The 24,193-nt window shown below is 37.6% G+C and overlaps 1 protein-coding gene across 1 annotated transcript in view; it reads left to right on the top strand.

Annotated features, from left to right (window-relative positions):
- The first annotated feature begins 5,395 nt into the window (after nt 1-5,395).
- Nucleotides 5,396-24,193, top strand: part of DNAJC1 (DnaJ heat shock protein family (Hsp40) member C1) — a 149,484-nt gene continuing 130,686 nt past the window's right edge. Inside the window, exon 1 of the mRNA XM_031444710.1 lies at nt 5,396-5,915. Within this exon, the coding sequence (XP_031300570.1) occupies nt 5,697-5,915 (219 nt within the window). The 5' untranslated portion in view covers nt 5,396-5,696. The remainder of the gene's footprint in view (nt 5,916-24,193) is intronic.

The raw sequence follows: 24,193 nt of genomic DNA, 5'->3' as shown, positions 1-24,193 counted from the left end.
AATGATATCTTAGAACTTCAAGTGCACATATTTGAGAAACAGCCAAAAAAAGGGGCAAAAGAGAAAATTTTAAGATTTAGTGAGAGATAGACTTTTCAAAATCATTTAGAATGGTGATTTTAAGAGAGATTTGGATTTCTGCTGTGACAGGTATTATGTTCAATTTTGTTTGATATAGTTATTGGATCTTACCCAAAGGAGAGGGATAGACTACCTCTTTGAGTCCTACTGGTTTATGAAATTACCATTGATCTTTCACCCCCCCCCCCCAGAAAGGAGTGGTCATTATGATGTTCAAGTTCATGTATAAGAAGATCTAAATGCCTTCAGACAGTTTCTAGGTGTTTAACCCATCCAGCACCCTAGATTGTCCCTGCTCGCCTCATTCCCAGTAACATCCTGTTCCAATGCTTCTTGGCCACAGACTGTCATGGTCACACCTTGAACCTTGTCAACACCAGAATCTACAAACTGATGAAAATTCTTAAAAATTCTTCATATAAGATCTGATGTGTTTCCAGCTCACTTGCAGAAATGCCATGTTGAAAACAATTAGGTGTCCCCATTGAGACCTTCACTCTGTGTTTACTCTGTAGTAATTTATGTAACCTTTTACGTTGAACATTTAGCTCATGAATTTGCCTTTCTTCTTTAAGACATTTAAGGCTACAAATGGTCTTTGAAGTCACTGCCTTCATGACATACCACAAGCTTTTCTACAGTGTAAGATACACTGAGGCATGTTTTCAGTTTTGTTTGTTTTTTGTTTTGCATTTCTCCTACTTGGGGCTTACTGATCTTATTGCATCTTTCTTTTCCTTTTTTAAACAGTCCTGTTGAGATGCAATCGACAAACCACACAATTCACCCATTTGAGTATACAAGTTAATGTTTTTTAGTATAATCCCAGGGTTATGCAACCACCACCATAATCTAATTTTAGAACATTTTCATACCCCCTAAAAGAAATTCCATATCCATTAGTAGTCAGTCTCCAACCTCCCCCACCTCTAGTCCTAAGTAACCACTAATCTACATTTTGTCTTTGAAAGTTTGCCTATTCTGGTCATTTCATATAAATGAAATCTTATAATACATGGTCTGTGTCTGGTGTCTTTCAATTGGCATAATATTTTCAAAGTTCATCCATGTTATAGCATGTATTGGTATTTCATTTTGTTTAATTGTCAGATAATATTCCATTTTATGGCTATACCACATTTTGTTTATTCATTCATCAGTTGATGGGCATTTGGGTTGTTTCCAACTCTTTGGTTAGTATGAATAATACTGCTATGATCATGTATGTTTTTCTTTTTCTTGTGTATATACCTAGGAGCGGAATTGCTGGGCCATATAGTAACTGTATATTTAGTTTTTAAAGGAACTGCCAAACTGTTTTCCCATGGCGCTGCATTAGTTTGCATTCCCACCAGTAATATATGAGGGTTCAAATTTCTCCACATCTTCACTAACCTTTTTTGTCTGTCTTTTAAATTTTTGCCATCATATCTCTTTGTAGTTTTGATTTGCATTTTCCTAATGGCTAATGATGTTGAGTATCTTTCATGTACTTATTGACCTTTTGTGTGATCTGTACTGACCTGTTGTGGAGAAATCCACTGCCCATTTTAAAAAATGTTGAGTTGTAAGAATTCTTTACATTCTCTAAATGTAAGTCCCTTATCAGATATGTGGTTTGCAAATATTTTCTCCCATTATTTTGGTTGTCTTTCCACTTTCTTGATGGTATTGTTTGTAACACAAAAGTTCAATTTATTTTTTATTTTCCTCTGTCACACGCTTTTGGCGTTATATTTAAGAGTCCACTGGCTACCCAAGGTCACTAAGGTCCCTAAGGTTTACTCCTATTTTTTTTAAACAAGAGTTTTATAGTTTTAGCGCTTACCTTTATGCCTATGATCTATTTTGAATTTTTCTTTTCATTTTTGGTTTCATGTCTTTCATTAGTTTTGTAAAATTCTTGGCCATTGTTTCTATAATTATTGCTTCTGCTTCATTCTCTCTCTCCTCTTTTTCTAGGACTCCAGTTAACATGCCTGTTCAATTTGTTCACTGCGTCCACATGCATTTTAAGCTCTTCTATGTCTCTCCATCCTTTTTTCTCTCTGTGCTTCAGTCTGGGTATTTTTTTCTCGACCTGTCCTCAAATTCATTAATCCTCTGTTCTTCTGTGTCCAGTCCGCTGTTAAACCCATCCACTGAGTTCTTGATTTCAGATATTATGTTTTTCAACCTGAGATTTTCCATTGATTCCTTCTTATGGATTCCAATTCCCTGTTGAAATCCTGCATCTTCTAATCCATTTTGTCCATTTTTTTTTCTATTTTGTAACCTACCATTCTATTTTATAATAGTTATTTTAAAGTCCGTATCTGGACTCCAATAGCTGGCTTATCTATGGGTCTCCTATTATCTACTTTTTCCCTCTTGATTATTGGTCAAAGTTTCCTGTTTTTTTCACGTCTCATAACTTTTTTTTATCACATGCCAAGCTTTTATATTAAAAACTATAGACAATAGACATGGCGTTTCACCCCTAGAGGTGAAAATAGACAAAGAGGGGGAGGGTCAGGGATTGAGCTGGGTTGGAGTTCTAGCAAGATTCAGTCAACTTCTGGCTTCTCTGTTTCTTAGATGTGACTCCTCTGGGCTTTTGATAAAAGAGCCTACAAGGTTTCTATCTCCTCAACCTGGCAGATTCAGTTCTGCTATTCAGAGGTTTTATACTTAGATCTTTATCCTCCTACTCATATAACTTCAGAAATATTGCGGATATCTTGAGGGGGAAGACTGCCTGTGTTTTTGAGGCAGGTCCTCTTTTAAGGTGGAGTTTATTTTGTTTGCACTGGTAGTATGTGGGGGGATTTTCCTCCTCCTGTCGGACCCAATCCTTCAGCCTCCTGCACCACCCCAGGATTCAGCAAATGCTCTGTGGGAAAGCGGGCTGTAAGTCTGGGGCTCTGGTTCATTTCCAGTACATTACACAACTCATGTGACTGTTAAACATTTCCCTGGTTTCTTTTTTCCTGTGTATGCTCCCTCTGCCCGGGGTAGGCAAAGCTTCAGCCATCCATGCCCAGAATCATTAAATGTCACCAGATAAGAAAAGAGCTATTGATTGTGTGCTCACTTAATCCCGGCTTCGGCAAAAGAAGATTTATTCAATTGCGTTGTCCTCTAGGGGACAAGACTGAACACGTGAAGATTCCAAACTTGAAGTCTAAATGTGAGTATCACTGCAGTCTTTGCAGAGACCTGGACCAGAACAAGCAAAGATATCATTGCAGAGTGGACCAGGGTCATTGGAACTGAGCAGAAAGAAGCATCAAGAGCAATACCTTATGGCAGTGAGAAGCCATAGCTGTTCTGTACTGAATAGGCTTCAGTTCTGTTTCAGCTTGGCCTGGGAAAGAGAACTATTCCCTTTAAGTGAAGAAAGTCCTTAGAGTTCTTAGACAACATAAGAATAGAGCTCAAGAGGGAAATACCAGATTGCTAAAATATCAAGGCAAGAATCCTAGATTTATGGCATATGGCACCAGTTTCAAATGTTATATTGCACTTAATCCAATGATTAAATTAGGAGAAAAGATGAATGTTGAGATAATTATGTAAAAGTAGTGCTTAAGATCATTGCTTTCATTTTATTTTGATGTTTTACTCATTGAATAAATGGTAGGCTAATTTAGAGACTTCATAAAAATGCCTTTCACTTTAGGAAAACTGATACATCAAAAATCAAACTAAAATACTATAGTGGGAGAAATGGAGGTGGGAAGATATTCACAGGATTCAATTCAACTAATTGAATGCCAGCATGTGCAATGCATTGTGCTTGTCACTGGGGATACACAAAAAAAGGTGATACCCCTTGCAATGGACTGAATGTGTCCTCCGCAAATCACAGGTTGAAGCCCTAATTCCCAACGTGATGGTATTTGGGGGTGGGGCCTTTGGGAGGTAATTAGGTTTGGATGAGATCAAGATGGTGAAGCCCACGCCATGGGATTGGTGCCCTTGTAAGAGGAAACACTAGATTGCTCTCTCCCCCTCCCCCACACTCCCATCATATGAAGGTACAGCAAGAAGGCAGCCCTCTGGAACCTGGAAGAGGGCTTGAACCAGAACTGGACCATGCTGACACTTCCCAGCTGTGGACCTCCCCGCCTCCAGAACTATGAGAAATACGTATCTGCTGTTTAAGCCACCAGCCTATGGTATTTTGTTACAGGAGCTGTAGCTAAGACACCTGTGCTCTTGTCTCTTTGAAAGTTAAGCCTCATGATGAATTTAAAATGGGATAAATTCAAGCTTGTAAGATTTTTAAGCAAGATATACTTATATTTATGTATTTTTAAATATTTTAAACGCCTGCAATAATAAAAGGATTTCTTCAGTAAGATTTACTTCCTAGATACTGTTTCACTAACCTTTGTCAAACATAATATACTCCAACTATGAGAGTAAAAGTAGCTTTATCATTATCCTGCTGAGATTAATTCGGCTGGCTGGATCCAAAATGGGAAAAGCGTAAGATCAAACTCTCAAAACTGGTCAAGCATACTGAGTGCAGCAAGCATTTTTTTATTCCCTTCTACTTACTCAATGAGAGTAGGGAGTTGGGGAGGAGAAATGTGAGAAAGTGAAGAAGAAAATAAGGCTCACATAACACAAAGCAATAGTGGTGGAGGCAAAAAAGATTTTAAGAGGATAGGAGTAGGAGGTGAGACATTGGTGGGAAAGAGAGGAGGTTTTTAGCCTAAATGTCTTTAAAATAGACCTCATTTGGGAAAGCAACACTAACTGGAAATTGGCTAAAGTGAATAAACACTTCCCCGAAGGCTGTGATTGAGTCACACTAATTTCTACCAGGCTGCGTATTTTATGGTATGCCTGTAAATCTTAATTCATAATTAGAAGTACGCTTTTTGTCTTGGTTCAAATTTCATCTCTTCTTCACCTTTCTCAAAAGTATACTTCAGACTACTCACTAGATTTGCCCCCTTTCAGACCCTGGGTTCAAGTCCTATATCTTTGCAGATGAACTAATGAAATACATGCAACAGAGACCGTTCAATAATCAGTAAGTCAGTCTTCAAATATGGTTTTAGTTTTCTACACGGGGGAGATAAGAAGGTTGCTGTTTCAGGGATACTTGGGATGTTGCAGGTAGATGCGCGATGTCTATAACTGTCCACGTCTCTCCTAATCCGTGTCCACACAGGTACTGCTGCTCCGAGCACGCCTGCGGCTTCTAGGCGTTTCTCAGAGGCCCTGATCCGAGGTGCCGGTTTCCCTACTTCCGGCCCCTCCCCCTCCCCCGCGGTTGCTAGGAGACGTGATGTCACCGGAAGCGAGGTCTGGGATAGGCTGAGGCGAGGGGAAGCCTCTTCCCCCAGTGCAGCCTCTGCGGCCGGCGTTGCCTCTCCAGCTGTTCGTAGGCCTGGGAGAGGGGTGAGGGTCCGCGGAGGGTAGAGCCAACCGCGGCCGGGCCTAGCCCGCCCGCCCCCCGCCGCCCCAACCCTCCGGCCAGAAGCGGCCGTGGGGCGGGCGCCTCCGGGGCAGTTGCCCCTGCTTCTGACAGGCACTGTGCTCACAGCCCCGCTGTCCGCCACGTCCCCGGACTCGGCCGACGGCGCCGCGCGGCGGGTGACCTCTCCGGGCCCGGCGAGATGACGGATCCCTGCTCCCGGCCGGCCCGGCTTCCTCCACGCCGCCGGCCCCGGCTCGTGCGGTTCCCGCCGCCGCTGCCCTTGCTGCTGCTGCTGCAGCTGCTGCTGCTGCTGGCGGCCGTGGGGCCGGCGCGCGGCTGGGAGAGCGGAGACCTGGAGTTGTTTGACTTGGTGGAGGAGGTGCAGCTCAACTTCTACCAGTTCCTCGGGGTGCAGCAGGTAAGCGGCGACCCCGGGCCGCCCGAGGGCCGCGCCTCCCCGGCAGCAGCGTGCGGGGCCGGGCGGAAAGGAGGCGGTGGGGCGGGCTGTGACCCGGTTCCCTCCGAGGGGGCCGGGCACGCGGGAGAGAACTGGTCATCCTGGGCTTGGCTGCCCTCCTCAGACCGATCCACACCGGAGTCTCTCCTTAACAAGCCTCGGAAGGAACGGCCCGCCTTCCCCAACTCCTCACCCCCCGGCTCCCCTTCTCAGGTTCCCGTCTCAGTGACAGGCTGTTCGGTGCCACCAGCCTGGGGTGGCGAGGGACGCTTCTCTTTCCTCTGCCATTCCGGGGCAAATCCTTGCACCTACCTATGCTGGGGGAGAGAGGAAGACTGGTGCGGGTAGATCTTTTACCCTTTCCTTTCCGGCCCCCTGAATGTGGGAAAGAGGAGTAGCATCTCAGTTTAAATTTTCACCTTCCCAGTTACACTTGTCTTTTTTTTTTTTTTTTTTTTAAGCCAGCTTCCTTTCCTCTGCCTTTCGGGGAAGATAGGAATGCATTTTGCTTGGTGTCTGGTTGCAGAAGCGTTTCTTGCACTGTACTTTGGAATCTGTTTAGTCTGTTGGATGAGGGTTCCTATCACAGTTTCGAAATCTGGAGTAACTTGAAGCCTCCACCGTGTTGGTCCTGGAAGCCATAGGAGGAGCTCTCAAGTGTTCAGGGCAGGAGGGGCGCTTGGGGTGCTCCAGGAAGAGAAGCCCAGCCAGCAGCACAGGATCGTTGTCTATTTCTTTTCCTTTCGTTTCGTTTTCTTTCCTTTTTTAGTGTGAGACTTCAACTTGTAAAGTCCGTTTATTTCTCTTTACTTACATCTTGGGAGTGGTGAATGAGGGTAGACATCCTGTCTCTGAATCCCACTAAGAGAAGATGCCATTTCACTGATTTAAGGATTATGGGGTGAAAGTCTTGGAATTTCTGACTGAGCCCTGCATAAAATGCTTTGAATAGTTGCGAGGGCAAATGATAATAACAATAAGGTTTACCAACTATTGTTATTAAAGGCACATTTCACGTGACCAGATATGAAATGCGCATTTCCCCCGACAGGATATCACACACTTCTGTGAATTGTGGAGCTTAACGCTAAATGGAAATTTACTTTTCAGTTGAATATAATTGAATATAGAAGTGCTGTTGCCGTGGCACTGTGATTTTAACAAATTTCAATTTTGTAAGAGTTGTAAATAGTTTAAGCCATTTCACGTTTCAAATTCTTACGTACGAACAATTATGTGGTAATTGTCTATTCATTATCTTCACTTGATGCCACTTCCTGCTCATAGAGACAAAGTGTGCCTCATTTGAAAGGAAATAGTGATGCAGTATGTGTAAAAGTCATTAGTGAAATATAATAAGGAAGACTTTTAAGAATGCCTTTAATATTGAGACTATCTGTTAGAATTTATCATGATTGATTAAATTTTGTAGCCAGAGTTTTATACATAACCTATCCAGGGGTTTTGAAGGTGTTTTTCAGTTATTCATGGACAATTTAAGAGAATACAGAAACTTAGTAGCAGTGGTTTAAATTTTGCATTATGTAATCTAGCTTGCATGTGGACGCTTGTAGAATTTTCATTTATAAATTCATGCGATTTAATTTGTAGAGTTAATTAGGCTGGTGTGAACAACTGGAGCATTTAACAATATGGGCAAAGATGGGAAAATAAAGAAGCATAGATAACTGAGAAGATTCTGTGTCAAGATAGCATTTGAACAGAAGGATCTAGAAAATTGTTTTAATCTGTGTTTCTCTATCCATTTGTGTTGAAATTGGCAAGAATGCAGAAGAAACTACCTAAGCAGAGAAACTGATGGAGAAGGAACAGCCAGTGAAGTAGGAGGCAAACCAGGCAAAGTTGGTCTCTGTCAAGTGAAGAAAGTATTTTAAGGCAGAGAAAGTGATCAGCTGAGTTAGATGCTGGTGATAATTCAAATAAGATGTGTTCTGAGCATTGTTGATTTTAATAGTGTGTAAGTCATTGACTACCTCATCAAGAGCTGTTTCAGTGGAGTGGTGAAATCAATAATTGGTTACATTGGATTCAGGGGAGAAGGAAGGGGGCCGAATTAGAGACAATAGAAAAAGTTCTTTGAGATATCCACCCCAAACTGGATGCCAGGATGATTAGTGACAGAATGTGGCATCCATTTTATCCCATTTTCCAGCAGGCCTAAGATAGTTCGTTCAGTCACTCACTAAACTCTGTAATTGGAATAATCAGTGACTTTTAGAACTTAGACTAGGCCACTTACTGACTTAAGACCTTGCCAAGTTAGTTGCCCTCATTTGTAGGACAAATGGTATTTTCTTTCTGTATTTCATAGTGTACATTTAAATATTTATTGAATGCAAAAATGTAAAAGTGGTAACTAAAATTAAACTAATTCACTGAATAAGTAATTGCTTGACGGATTTTACTCAATAGGTTGTGTTTATATGTGGCCTTTTTTGCTTACATACAGCAAACATACATCTTTTGATGTATTCCTAGAATTCAGATTGGTGCTAGAAGCTTTGGAAGGGATTCCAGAAGTATTTAGTGGTGGTGTATACACAGGTGGCATACCAGAGGCTCAGCCTATTTTTAGAATGACTTCAGTTGTTCACAGGACATTCCAATTAGAATGTTGCATCTTTTCAGAGGATACAGGGTAGATGATTAGAGGAATGTAGGGGGAAAAGGTGTGTTATTGAAATATCTTTCATTCGTAACTTAAATTCTAAGTCCCTGAATAGTGTTTATATTTCCTCTTAACAGCTCCTGCTCTTTGGACACCTGTGTTTCTTGTGGGATCAGTGGCAATTCTGTTTTTTTTTGTTTTTCGTTGTCTTTTGGGGCCATGACTTTATAGTGTTCTAGCCAACAATAAATACTTCGTAGTCTTTTAAATATCTGTGAATTGAAATTGTTACAGCCTAAGTTGTCTTAAACTTTTGCAGTGTTCACTCTGAGGAAGTCAGTTTTCTCAGTGCTAATCATTACAGATCCCTGTATTTAGAGCTAGAAAAAATGTGCCTCTTTCTCTTATGAAGTTTTTAATAACTGCATCCTTACTTTCAAGTGAATGCTGAAACCTAGTTATAGAAGAAAAGCTATTGTTAAGTGACATGTGCTTACAAAATGTTGGATGTTAACTTTATGATGAGAATTAATCTTTGTTGGAGGGTGATTACCGTTGGTTTGCCTTGCTCGGTTGGGAAAAGCTAACCAGTCAGAAAGCTATAAGCGGTGGGGCTCATTCTCTTCTCTGCCCCAGACCAGTAAGGCAGTTATCCTGGCCAGATTTGCTTTTGAGTGTGCTATCTCAAAGTCTAGGCTTGCTATGGGAGAGCAGAAGTTGCTAGCAAGCCTGTTTGGCTCCCATACCTAATCTAAATTCTCCAGTAGCTTTTCAGCCATAAAGATGATATTTGATCTCTATTTGCTTGACTTCTGTGTTCAGTTTTTATGGATGGGAAAAAGCACAAAGTCATTAATTGTGCCTTCTCAAACCCCGTCATGGTACTTTCTAGAAATAAAGAGGAAGATCTCTTTCATAAGTGCTTGGTGAACCTGTGCTGTGAGTATTGGTTATCTCCAGTGGTTCTTGTAGTGGATTCCCCTGAGCTTGTGGTATTAGTTGCATATAGCTCAGTTTTTCTTTAGTGAGTCTATTCCCTTGTAAATCTATGTCATGTAATAACCACTCCCCCATTTTCATTGTAGAATCCAAAATGATTTGTTAATTTGGAGAGAGAGATACAAAATCTGGAATGGTAGATAACCTTCCAGCCATTTATAGTTCTGATGTAAGCATATCATACATAGAGTTAGAGCTGAATAAATACTTATTTAATTGTATACATTATCTGCATCAGATTGGATTTTTGTGAAAGTGGTTTGCTTTTCTTATGTATACACTGTTTATTGGAGGTTGCCTGGACGTACTTCATGTGAAAAACACAAGTCTGTTGGGAGAATTTTGCCACATAATCAAGAGCTGATGGAACAGAATTCCTCTTCTGGTTGTAAGGTTCCTTTTTCTTTTTATGCTATTCATTTTTTTCTTTACACTAATTTTAAGAACAATTCTAGAATAGTTTGTGTTTTCTTACTCATAGATATATCCTAAGTTTAACTGGGAAATTGGAATTTCCTTTCCAAGAGACTACACAAGAATTACAATTATTCTTAGAGATACATTCTAAAATCTTTTTATGAAAGTCACCATTTTACCCAGTGATTGATGTAGTGATGAATTTCAGCATCGTATGTTCTATTCAGTGTTGGGAATGGAGGTGAGGGTAGGTATTTGACTTGATGGTTGCTAAGAGAACTTACGTGGCAGTTGTAAGTAACACCTATACAGGTAGTTTGGTAAAATGCCTGTTATTTTAAGCCTGTTCTCAGCTCTGTTTTCTATCAGTGAAATACTCCACAGACTGCTACTGTATGGTCTTGGGAATCTTTTTCTGAGTCAGACATTATTGGGTCTATTTGGACAGTAACGATGTCAATTAATTCCACCCAGAATTAAAAATAACGCCAAAGCCTTTCTTGTATAGAGGTGTGCAGAGACGGAAGGAAAAGAGTTGGAATGAAAAGAGAGACTTTATTTTTTTAGGTCTCAGTTTTCCAATTTAATTCAGGGGAGTTCCATTAAATATGAATTCTTTAGTTCACTTCTTTTTAAAAAATTTTATACAAGTTTAAAAGTTACTTTCCATTTATAGTTATTATAAAATACTGGCTATAGTCCCATGTTGTGCAGTACATCCTTGAGCCCATCTTACACCTGGTAGTTTGTACCTCCCCCATCCTACCCCTCCCTCCCCCACTGGTAACTACTAGTTTATTCTTTATATATGCGAGTCTACTGATTTTTTGTTAAATTCACTAGTTGTATTTTTTAGATTCTACATGTAAGTGATATCGTATGGTATTTTTCTTTTACTTCACTTAGCATAATACCCTCCAAGTCCATCCATGTTGCTTTAAATGGCAAAATTTTCTTCTTTTTGTGGCTGAGTAGTTTCTGTGTGTGTGTGTGTGTGTGTGTATGTGTATGTGTATGTATACACACACCATGTCTTCTTTATCCAGTCTGTTGACAGGTGCTTCGGTTGTTTTCATGTCTTGGGAATTGTAAATAATATTACTATGAACATTGGGGTGCATGTACATTTTTGAATTCTTTTTTTTTTCTTTTTATATATATACTCAGGAGTGGAATTGCCGGGTTATATGGTAGTTCTGTTTTTACTTTTTCGAGAAACCACCATACTGTTTTCCACAGTGGCGGCACTAATTTACATTCCCACCAACAGTGAACAAGTGTTTCCTCTTCTCCACGTCCTCTCCAACATTTGTTATTTGTGTTCTTTTTGATGGCCGCCATTCTGACAGGTGTGAAGTGATATCTCCTTTTCATTTTGATTTGCATTTTCCTGATGATTAGCAACGTTGAGCATCTTTTCATGTGCCTATTAGCCACCTGTATTTCTTCTTTGGAAAAATGACTAGTTCTTCTGCCCATTTTTTCAATCGGGTTGTTTGTTTTGTGATGTATGAGCTATTTATAAATGTTGGATTTTAATCCCTTATTGGTCATACCATTTACAAATATTTTCTCCCATTCAGTAGGGTATTTTTTCATTTTGTTTCCAGTGATTTCCATTGCTGTGCAAAAACTTTGAAGTTTAATTAGGTCCCATTTGTTTTTGCTTTTATTTCCTTTATACTTCAGGAAACAGATCCAGAACAGTACTGCTGTGATTTTTGTCAAAGAGTATTCTACCTGTGTTTTCCACTAGAAGTTTTAGAGTATCTGCTCTTATATTTACATCTTTAATCCATTTTGAGTTTATTTTTGTATTTGGTGTTAGAGGATGTTCTAATTTCACCCTTTAACATGTGGCTGTTCAGTTTTCCCAGCACCATTTATTGAAGAGATTATCTTTTCTCCATTGTATATTCTTGCCTCCTTTGTCATAGATTAATTGACCATAGTGCATAGGTTTATTTCTGGGCTTTCTATCCTGATCCATTGATCTGTGAATCTGTTTTTCTGCCAGTAGCATACTGTTTTGATTACTGTAGCTTTGTGATATAGTCTGAAGTCAGGGAGTGTGATTCCTCCAGCTCTATTCTTCTTTCTTAAGATTGTTTTGGCTATTCAGGGTCTTGTATTTCCATATAAATTTTAAAATTATTTGTTCTAGTGAAAAATGCCTTTGGTATTTTGATAGGGATTGCATTGAATCTATAGATTGCCTTGGGTAGTATGGCCACTTTAACAATATTGATTCTTCCAATCCAAGAATGCAATATATCTTTCCATTTGTGTCATCTTCAATTTATTTCATTAGCATCTTACAGTTTTTGGAGTACAGGTCTTTTGCCTCCTTAGGTAGTCTTATTCCTAGGTATTTAATTCTCAAAGAGAGACTTCTGCTTAAGTGAAGTAAAACCTTAGACTATTTTATAATGACGCTATAGTCATACGTATTTTCAAAAACCTTTATTTTCATCAAAATATTTATTTGTGAAAGAGTTCTATACTAATAAAGGTAAAATACGATTGTTTTAAGTAACATCATAGTATTCTATTTTAAGATCTAAATTTTTATTTTTTTTAACATATTCACTGAAATTCTTGTCTAAGAATGTCATTGGGACTTAATTAGAAATTTAACCTAGAATTTGTGTCTCATTCTCATCCTCCTTAATACTAAATTAAATAAGGTTAGGACTTACTCACTTATTCAGTAAGTGTTTCTGATTACCATCATCCAGCAGCTGGAATCTCACGTGTAGTCAGGTATATTGAAAGAGCAAGGGCATGCCACAGTCTGCATTTCTGGTTAGAATGTGTCCATAGAACAATATGCTGTATTATTAGACAGATGCCCATGTTAGTGCCAGTGAGGCAGTGGGCATAAAGCTATGTGCAGCTACACAGTTAGCTAATAGAATCTGAATTAAATATTAAAGGTGAGAATCTAGGATCAAGAATTTAATAAAGGACACATGTCATAGTATAAGCAACAGTATTAAAATGTCACTGAGTGCAAACACTTGAGTTCTAAAATGGAGTAATTTTCTCATTTAAACAAATTCTGGAACACATATAACCTCTGGTTATAGAAGGTACAGGAATTTTTAAAAGCTATGTGAGACCCCACTGTGTCATGTATAGTGAACAGTAATCAAAATGAGTTAAGACCAGAAAGATTGTTGTTGTCATTTACTAGGATGGTCTGAACAGACCATAGATAAATCTTAGGGTCCATATACATGCCTGCTAAGGAAAATAGAGACTTCGTATTTCTAGCCAATACTTAGAGACTTTATACCGTTAAAATGGATCAGGTTAAGGAAGTTATCCCATGACCAGTTACCAAGAAGCCTCTGACTTTTGGGAATTAAAAAAAAAAAAATCTTAATCTTATTAGCAGTTATTTTCAGTTAACTGCACTTTTAGTTAACAGATAAAAGATTAGTATTTAGGTGCTTCTCTGACTTTAAGTAATGCTTTATGTTAATATTGGTGATTAAATTTGATTCAAGGAAGTCAGTATATGTATGTATAATATATGTATAATGTGGGGTGGCTGGAAATTGTTACTTGTAGTTAAACATATCATATTTTATAAAGTTCAAATGGTTGCCATGATGTGCAGTTCTATAGTAGTTATACGTAATTAGCGTGACTTTCTGTCTCACACCTGTAGAATTATATATGGTTTCACTTAGAGTAAATTAGATCTTGAAGTTTGCTTTTGTGGACAGCTTCACAGGTTTTCAGCAATGCTGCCACCTCAAAACATTGTTGAAACTTCTTATTTTGAATTGCCTTCAAAGCCTGCAGCGTATTTGGTAGAGTATCCTCTTAATAGTGAATCTTTAAGACGGATGTGATTTTTGCATATAGCTAATAGTCATTTGGATCTAAATTTGGTGACTAAATTGGGTTAGCAAGCTTGGGTAAGGACACTTTGGGCTGATAAAGAGATCTGAAAATAAATTTCAAGTAAGGTCCATAAACTGATTTGAGGACTGTTCTCAAAGAATTCCAGGGAAGTTTGGAGGGATATCAACATGAAGTAAATCTGTAGCCTTGCAAAGTAACAGAATGTATTCCAGTAAATAACTTTTGGAGTACTTATTACTTTGCAGGTAGCAAATTTTTAAAAGAATTTTTACCTGTAGGAGGAAAGCATGTAAATAAAAATTATCTTAATTTTAAAGAGGTGGGAGAATATTGATCTAGAAGAAAATATTCTATTTATCTACCTGTTTTTCTTTTCAATTTTTATTTTTTCTTTTACTTTTTCTGCCTGTTCTTAATGTTAAAAACAAGGCTCATAAAAGTATTGAATATATAATATTTCTGTAATAATGCTAGTTAAAGCAGAGTGGCAGAGAAACCAGTATAAATGTTATAGGGATAGAGACAATAGCTGAGCATAACTGTTGAAGGAGAAAGTAGGAAATACACAGAGAGAAAGAGATGTGCACACACACAAATGCATAAATACAAATATTGTGTAAGTGGTAATGGAGTAATATCTCCATCTTGTGGCCTTCTTTGTATATTGTTGTCAAAAATGTTGAGGGGTTGTATTTTCACAACAGTAGGCATAAGTAGGAATAAAATACAAGTCAGATGAAAATAAAATGTTGGTCCGAGATTTTTTGCAGCGTTTTGCAAGGCCCTTTGAGACTGAACTTCCCAGCTGGTGTGCAATAAGCCATTGTGAGACAGTGATGCTGCCTTGAGTGGCCTTAATAGTTAACTCCAGTGTGTCTCACAAATGTAATTTTCTGTGAAATACTATGATATGGAAAAGGTTGGAAAAGCACTGTGAGGGCATGCAGTTATGTTTTTTTTTCCAGGGGAAAATTTATAAGCCTGTGTGTGTAATACATATACACACATAACAGAAACATAAAATTGTCCCGTGTTATTACTCTCATCAAATCTTTCCTATACTAAAGATCCTCATTTAGCTCACATAGAACCGAGGGAATTATTTAACACGTTGGTGAGAGAATCCAGATATAAAAGGAATCAAGAAGTCTGATGAATTAGCATCCTTCAGTTGTTTGATTACTTACTCTAGATGGTGGAATGACCATTAAACCTTACCACAGTTTGTGATAACTCAGAGGAATACTTTAATGATTTGTAACAATCCTCTGAAGAGGATACAGATGCCTTTGGAATGTATAAATACAAAAATTCTGAGTAGCCTAAAGTAATATTTCTTGACACTAGGAAATAAGGTATTATTTTACTTACAAATCTTGACTGACATATTTCAGATTTTTGACAGGTGACAGAATTTTTAAAGCCATAGATCTCTTGGAGCAGCACTGTGTAATAGGTATATAATACAAGCCACATATGTAATTTTAAATTTTCTGAAAGCCATATTTAAAGTTTTTTTTTTTTGCTTATTTATTTAAATGGCAGTTCTGGAGCTTGCTAAGCATATACTCTACCACTGAGCTACACCCTCCCCCTTAAAAGCTATATTTTTAAAAGTAAAAAAGAAATAGGTGAAATTAATTTTAATAAATATTTAATCTCACTTGTCAAAGATATTATTTCAACGTGTAATCACATTTTTAAAATTTATTAATGAGACATTTCACGTTTTAGCTTTTTTACTAAGTCTTCAGAATCTGGTATGTATTTTATATTTATACTTCTAGCACACTTCAGATAGTAAATTTTGATTGAAAATACTTGATCTGTATTGAGATTTCATAGAATATGCAGCTGACAAGTAGATTCACGTGCTCAAATTCTTCAAACTAACAAGTAGATTCATGTACTCAAATTCTTCCGAACATACTTAAAAGCTTTCCAGTAACAGACTCAAATATCGTTTTTAAAATTTAAATATAAATGACTCATGAAAAATTTGGTTTCTGAGTTACACTAACACATTTCAAGTGCTCAAATACAGCTAACGGCTACCACGTTGGATTGGACAGCCTTGAAGAGTGAACATTTGTGTTGTAGAGATGTATCTCGGTGTCTTTTGGATAAAATCACTGATTACTGTTTCCATTTTGTCAGGGACATAGTTTGTAGGCTTTGTTTTTATATTTTAACTCGTGGTTTTTGTTGTTTTGCTTTGTTTTTAGATTGTGCCAGTTGTGCTAGATACCATCTTCCTAGTTAGTTTTCTGTATGTTTTGTCCATTCTTTTCTTTGGCCTGTAAAGGCTGTTAGTATAATCCGTGCTGCTCTTCTAGGGACAGTGGGTTCTGAATGTCCATGTGCAGAGATCTGTCTGCTGAGGGTGTTTCCAGGTAATCAGCGTAATCCAAATTAGTCATTTACTTTTGCTGACTGGCCTGTCATATTTTACAATTGTTAAATTGTTATTACTTTAATATATTATGTCTTTAATGATGCTTTGACCAAGAAATCACCAATGTCAATGTTGTAATTTTAATTTTGAGGTTGCCTATTCTCCTTGTTTATTCTGAAACTCACCCATCAAATATATTAGTTATGAAATGTTCACTATATTCTCTGTCATCTGTTTTGACTGTTGTAATATCTTTAATTAAATAATTTTAAAAAGAGGTTTCCAGATGCAGTTCTATTTGTGTGCCAGTCTTTTGGCTCTTTATAATATCGATCAGGGATTCCAAAGTCATCCTTTTTTACTAGCTGCCTTTGCTACCTCTGTATAGCTTCTAAAAGTACCGCTTTTCTTTGGACTGATTAATTGCCAATCTTTTTGCCTTTGCCTTTTGTAATTTCATAAGCAAGTAAGGAAAAGAAGTAGATCTTAATATTGATGGTTTGGGGGAAGGGTATAGCTCAAGTGGTAGAGTGCATGCTTAGCATGCATGAGGTCCTGGGTTCAATCCCTAGTACCTCCTATAAAAATGAATAAATCTAATTACCTCCTCCCCCTCCAAATTAAAAAAAAATAATATTGATGGTTCTTATCCCTATCTATTATTGTTTTAAGTAGTCTTAGTATAAGAAAGAAATTGCACTGTGGTCAGAGATGTTAAAATTTCTATGCTGAAGGGAAAAAGCAAAAATGAAAATTAAAGAACCAATATAGAATCCTGTAGTTGGAAGAGACCTCACCAATATCGAACCTATTTCCTCTTGTAGAAATCTCTTCTGTAGCTCTCGCAGAAGACGGTCGTCCAATCTGTTTTGTATACGTCTAACAATGGGGAGATTATGAAAAACTTGATAAGTTTTTGATAAAAGTACTCAGTGGAAATTTTATTCTTATGTAAAGCCAAAAATCGTAATTCTTATACCTACTTTCAACTTCATTTACAATCTTTTGGAGTACCCCTGAATATATATTCCCTCTAAATTATTTTTCTGAAATGCCTTAAAATAAAATGCACAAGAGAAATAATTACCTGTTGATTCTCTCCACAACAGTAGTTATTAAAAAAAAAAAACCCACAGTTCTTTGTATAGCAGTTACACCTCAAAAAAGCTGTTTTTAAAAAAGTTCAGGCAAGCTGAGAAAGCTACTTGGTTTCATGCTTTTTAGATACCAGGCCCACCAGGAAGAAGACCCAAGCCACCGTAGTTACAGTTGTCTTGGAATTACACCAAGCCTGTTTTGAGGTTACTGTAAATGATTCCCTGGGCTCATTAAAGTCAGCAACAGGAAATTTCTGAACGTTGAAAACATAAGTTGATTTGGAGTATGCCGGCTTTGATAATATGGACCACCTGATTGATTTAATTAAAATTGTATCCAGAAGTTGTTAGAGACTTTTAAAGCAAGACCCATGTGTATAGTTGTGTAGGTTGTGTGTCTGCTTCAAACCTATCATGATTTAAAAATGTTTTAGACTTGGAAGTTTTTATGAAGAATTGCACATAGGTGGTTACGCTGTGAAGGAAATAATCTCTCTTTCATAATTAAAAAAAATTTTAGGTAAATTCTAGTTTTCAGATTCATCTTGAGTGGGTGTTTCTCACCCTCCTTTTTATTCACCCCTCCCTCAGGGCTTTACCATGGCTTTCGCTCCTTTCCCTCATACCAGGACAAGCAGTAGGTCTTATATAGGCAGCTTAGGGCTCCCTCCTGAGGTTATATTGAGGCCATTGCAGATCCAGATACCAAGCCTGCAGATAGCTTGGCCTGGTTTCAGCTGTTGGGCTGAAACCATGGCCTCTTAACATCTCAGATACGTATTTTATAAGCCGTAGCCTCAGGCAGTGGCCTTCTCACATTTTGCATTTTCTTCACAGGTGGTGGAGTCCCACTGCAACCCTAGGTTTCCAGCATCAAGCCTGGCTCTGATCCCAGGCCTTTTGTAGAGCACTTTTCGTCCTCATGACTCTGGGAGTCAGACTTCCCATTTCTTCAGCCTACTTACAGGTGTGGGGTCCAGGCTTTTAGCCTAAGCTCTGTTTGTGGCTACAAGTTTCCATTTGGTTTTGTCTACAGAGATGCTTAACTAGTTTTGATCGTGGCTATATGTTTATAATTTTCTCTCTTTACATTTTATCATCGCTACATATTTGGAGTGGGTTTGGGAGGAAGTTCCTCAAGTACTTGCAGTGCTACTTTGATTCCTGAATATTTTTAAAAGCTATACTTCTCAAGTTATTATTTTTAATGCCATTTTTCTGTTATCTAAGAACCTTTTACTACTTAATCATCCAGAAGTATTGTCAGGCCTGTTATTCCCAGCAATATAAGAGGCTGTTACCTAGGCATTAAAAGGAACAGTAAACCATTCAGCCCCTGTCCCTAACTGGCCACCATTCCCAGACGTGATCCTTGTCTGGGTGCTAAAACAGGCAAGTAACATTTCTAAAATCATCAGACCCCACAGGTTTCGAATATGATAATAAGTAGCTCCATTACCTCAGTGTGATGTGCACGGCCCTGTTACTGGAGGTGTATGGAGCAGAGTCCTGAAATGTGTCTTGAGCTTAGAAAAATATGCCAGGTGGGAGACAGAGATACAGAAACTCAGGTACATGTCAGAAAAAACATTGCTGGAGGAAATGAGTGGTCCTGAAGTTAAGTTCTTAAGTAGCAGAACCCCTGTATTAATGGATATTGGAGTTAAAAAAAGCCCCACATTTTCCTGTCTTCTTTACAGATAATGATGGCCAATGAGCAGAAGACATACAGTTGTGCTTCTGGTGAAGCCCTTAAAGGGCTTTTTTGTCCTTGTGTCTCCCTCCGTTCTGCTCACTGGAATGTAGATGAGATGTTAGGAGCAGCTGCACAGACATCTTGCAATCTGAGGTGACCTTGAGAAACCAGGAGCAGAGAGATAGTAGGGGCCTGGATTCTTGTGACTATGGGGCCACCGTAACTGCCCTGGACGTCACTTCTGCACTTTTTTTATGTAAGATATGTAACAGACCTCTGTCTTTTTTTTTTTAAGACCAATAACTTTTTTTTTTTTTTAACTGAACTATAGTCAGTTTTCAGTGTGTCAGTTTCTGGTGTACTGCATAATGTTTCAGTCATGCATATGCGTACAAACATCCTTTTCATCTTCTTTTTCATTATAGGTTACTGTAAGATACTGGGTATAGTTCCCTGTGCTATACAATAGAAACTTGTTGTTTGTCGTTTTATATATAGTAGTTAGTATCTGCAAATCTCAAACTCCTAATTTATCCCCTCCCACCCCCAAGACCTCTGTCATCTTAAAAGCCATTTGGTATATTGAGTTTCTATTACAAGCAGCCTGTCTTCTATTACACTGTTCTTTCCTGTATGAGGGATCGTTCTTTAAATATTTTTAATTAAAATTTTTATGTAAAAGCCAAGAAAAAGGAAATTTAAAAACACCCAAAGAAAGCTGCTTTTGACATTCTAATCTACATCATTTCTGAGTTTTTTTCCCTCATATAGATTTTTTTTTTTTTTTTAACCTCAGTTAACTCTGCTCATACTGTTAACTGTGCCTAAAATTTCTTCTGCCTCCAGAAGTGCTCTAGATGAGTACATTTATGTGAGTACAGTATGCTGGGTTTTTTTTTTTTTAATTGTGGCAAAACATGCGTAACAGAAAATGTACCATTTTAACCATTTTTAAGTGTACAGATTATTGACATTAAGTATATTGACAATGTTGTACAACTATCATCCATATCCATTTCGAGAACTTTTTCGTCATCCCCGATAGAAACCGTGTATCCATTAAAAAAATGACTCACCATTCCCTCTTCCCCCAGGCCCTGGTAACCTCTGACCTATTTTCTATGTCTAAGAACTTGCCTTTTCCAAGTTCCTCATGGGACTTGGAAGCATACAACATTTATCTTTTTGTGTCTGGCTTATTTCACTTAGTCTTCAGGGTTAATCCATGTTGTAGAATGTCTTAGAATTACATTCCTTTTATGACTGAATAATACTCCATTGCATGTATACATCACATTTTGTGGAATGTATACATTCATCTGTTAATAAACTTGAATTGTTTGCAATTTTGGCTGTTGTAAATTCAGTTGACCCTTGAATAGCAGGAGTTTGAACTGCAGAGGTCCACTTATGCATGGATTTTAAAAATAGTATAAATACTACAGTATTACATGATCCATGATTGGTTGAATATGCAGATATGTGGGCTGAGTATAAGTCGTATGTGGATTTTCAGCTGTGCAGAGAGTCCATGCTCCTAACCGTGCCCCCTCCCCAACATTGTTGAAGGGTCAACTGTAATGCTACTGTAGACACTGGTGAACAAGTATTTGTTTGAGCCCCTGTTTTCAGTTCTTTTGGAATATAGCCAGAAGTAGAATTGCTGGATCATATGGTGTTCTATATTTAACGTTTTGAGGAACTGCCAAACTCTTTTCCATAGTAGCTGTGCCATTTTACATTCCCACAAGCAATGAACGAGGGTTCTAATTTCTCCATAGTCACCAGCATTTATTTTGTTTTTTGATAATAGTCAGCATAATGAATAAGAAGTGGTTATCCTATTGTGGCTTTGATTTGCTTTTCTCTAAATGATTGATGATGTTTAACATCTTTTCATATGGTTGTTGGCCATCTGTATATGTTCTTTGGAGAAATGTCTATTCATATCATTTGCCCATTTGGGGGGGTGTTGTTTGAGTTTGGGAACTTTTAATATATCCTGGGTATTGATCCCTTCTCAAGATACGTGATTTGCAAACATAGGTTGTCTTTTTACTCTCTTAATAATGTCCTTTGATGCACAAAAATTTTTAATTTTGATTAAGTCCGTATTTCTTTTTTTTTTTTTTTTCTTTTGTTGCCTGTGTTTTTGGTGTCATGTCCAAGAAGTAATTGCCAAATCTCATGTCATGAAGTTTTTCCCCTGTGCTTTCTTCTAAAAGTTTTATAATTTTAGCTCTTACCTTTAAGCCTCTGATCCCATATTGAGTTAATTTTTATATATGATGTCATGTAAGTGTCCAGTTTCATCATTTTGCATGCAGATATCCAGTTTTTTTCTGGCACCATTTGATGAAAAGCTAACTGCTTAAGTATACATTATCTTATTAGTTTATCAGTGAGAAAATTTTGAATTTCAAAGACTTCCCCAAGGTAACAAAACTAGTAATAGGTGGAGTTAGGATTCACACTCTTGTCTGTTTGGTTCAAAGAGCATAACCATTGTTCTGTATTATTTCTTACTATTCGAATGCTACCTATTCTTAAAGGTCGAGTCTAAATTTCATCCCTTTATTAAGATTTTCCCTACTGCCTACCCTTCCAATCAGTTATGACCGCTTCATGGCAAACACATACACCCCAAGTGGTATGTATTCATTACACAGTGAGTGAAGGATAGATTGTCATTCAAAATAATCTAACTGATTCAGTGCAAAATATGAGCAGAAACCAAAAGGATGGAAGTAATCATGGAAAAATGTAATTCTGCATTTTGTTTAAAAAAAAAAAATCAGTTGCACAAGTGTAAAATGGGAAGATCTAATTTGACCTGAGAAGATAAATGCTGAAGTTTCAGTTGATCACAGACTGAATCAAGCCAACGGTATGTTGCATCTGCTTTTAAAAACTAGCTCTAATTTGCATTAACATACATACAGTGACTTGATTGTAGAAAGTGAGAAATACAATACAATCTGTAACAGCATATTGTGTACATTCCTGGTAACATACATATTAACAAATGGAGTTTTTTAAAAGGGGAGCTGTAAGCATAGTAGGGGTTCTAGGAATCTTGTCCAATGGCGAACATATTAAATGTGAAAAAGAAAAGCAAAAGGAATGTGTGCTCACTGACTTTAAATATTAGTATTAAGAAATATATTTTTCAACTTTTTACTTATGATCTTTCATTTTGGAATAATCTCAGACTTAATGAAAAAGTGGCAGAAATAATGTGGAGAGTTCCCTTATCTTTTCTCCTAGTTTTTCCAAATGTTTTACTTAATAAAATGGTCAAAATCAGAAAATTAACATTGATACAGTCCTATTAATAGCCTACGGGTCCCATTCAGATTTTGCCAGCTGTCCCACCAGCATCCTTTTTCTGGTCCAGAATCACACATGTAGGTTTCTTATCTCACTGATGTCCTGTACTTGAGAATAGTTCCTCAGTCTTTGTCATTCTTGACCTTGATGCTTTTCAAGGGTATTGGATATATTTTAGAATGTCCTTCAATTTGGGTTTGTCTGATGTTTTATCATAATTAAATTCAGGCTGCGCCTGTGTTGTGTGAGTAGCGTTGGAGTGATATTGTGCCCTTTCAGTGGATCACGTCACCAGGCACATGATACTGATGTGTCTGATTACAGAGAAGCTTCACTTTGATTACTTGGCTAAGTGTGTGCCAAGTTTTTTCACTGAAAAGCTACTATTTTCCCTTTGTAATTTTTCTTGAGGGAGAATACTTTGAGATTGTGGAAATATCTTATGTCCTATCATACTTTTGCCCAGTAATTTCAGCATCCATTCATGATTCTTGCCTTACATTACCATGGTACTTAACAAATGGTGAGTTTTCTATTTCCATTATTTCTATATTATAAGGAAGAGATATCCTTTCTCACTGTTTGGTCAGTTACTTACATCAGCATGGACTAATGAGTATTTATTTTAATCTGTGTTATGCTCCATTACTATCATTATTTGCTTGTTCATACTGTATCATATTTGGCCATTGAGCGCTTCTTCACATTGACTCCTGTGTCCTTCTTTCTTTAACCCTGTTCTTTTTCGAGGTACTTATTTTCTAGAACCACAAGATGTTCCAAACTTATCTTGTACTTCCACTGCCCCAGCCGTGGAATCAGTCATTTCTCTGAGGAGCTCTGGTTCTTTCAATTGAAGAAGAATATTTAGAAACCAAAATATGGGCACTAAGTGTGCTTGTTGCTTCTGTGGTGTCCTTGCATGTAGTATTTCTCAGTGGACGGAACTAGAAAATATATGTATGCATATAGTTTGCTCAATATCTGGATTTTGTGTCTTTTTTTGTTTGCTGCTATTTCATTAATATCTAACATAGTGTTTAGCACTGTGATCAGTAGGTATTTGGAACTAACAGTATAGAAGGGATTCCACTCTTAGTGTAAGGTGAGACTGGATAACTTAAGGACTTTCCAACCCCAGGAGTCTGTTATGTTTTGATTCTGAGAAAGGAAAGCTGGGGAATTAGACAAAAAATATATTCAATATAAAGAAAATCAAAAGCTATGGGAGAAGAAAGTTTTAATTATAATAAAAAAACAGTGAAGGAGTTGAAGGCCTAGAAGAAACTTTGCTCCAAGTAGGTAAGCAAGAAAAGACTGATAGTCCTCTATCCATTATACCTTAGTCTCACTGACTTGCAGAAGGTTGTATCAGTAAACCATGGTGAAAAAAAGAAGCAAATGCGGATATCTCCTTTACTGGAATTCTGTCTTTAATTTGCTTTCCATTATTTTCTGCTTTATCCAGGTGGACCAAATGCAATAAGTTATTTCTGCTATAATGCCATATTTGGCTTCTTGCTCTGCAAAATCACACCCTAAAAATAACAGACTTCATAGGAGAAATAGGGTTGAACAGTGTCCTCAAAATCTATGGAACTTTATAAGCACAAACAAAAGTGAACACTTTATATTTTTTAGCTTTAACTGTACTCAGTTTCATCAGATAGCTTTACATAGTAGAAACCATAGACATTCTCAGAGGTATTTCTGTGAATTTTTAGCTTTTTTTTCCCCCCAAAGCTCTTCATGTATTGCTAAAGCTTTCTCTTTAACTGCAAGAAACTTGTCTGCAATCTT

Source organism: Camelus dromedarius, chromosome 26, assembly GCF_036321535.1.
Source record: "Camelus dromedarius isolate mCamDro1 chromosome 26, mCamDro1.pat, whole genome shotgun sequence".
In the NCBI taxonomy this organism is placed as follows: Eukaryota; Metazoa; Chordata; class Mammalia; order Artiodactyla; family Camelidae; genus Camelus; species Camelus dromedarius.
The sequence above is the reverse complement of the archived record's forward strand: the minus strand, read 5'-3'. Positions and strand labels throughout refer to the sequence as shown.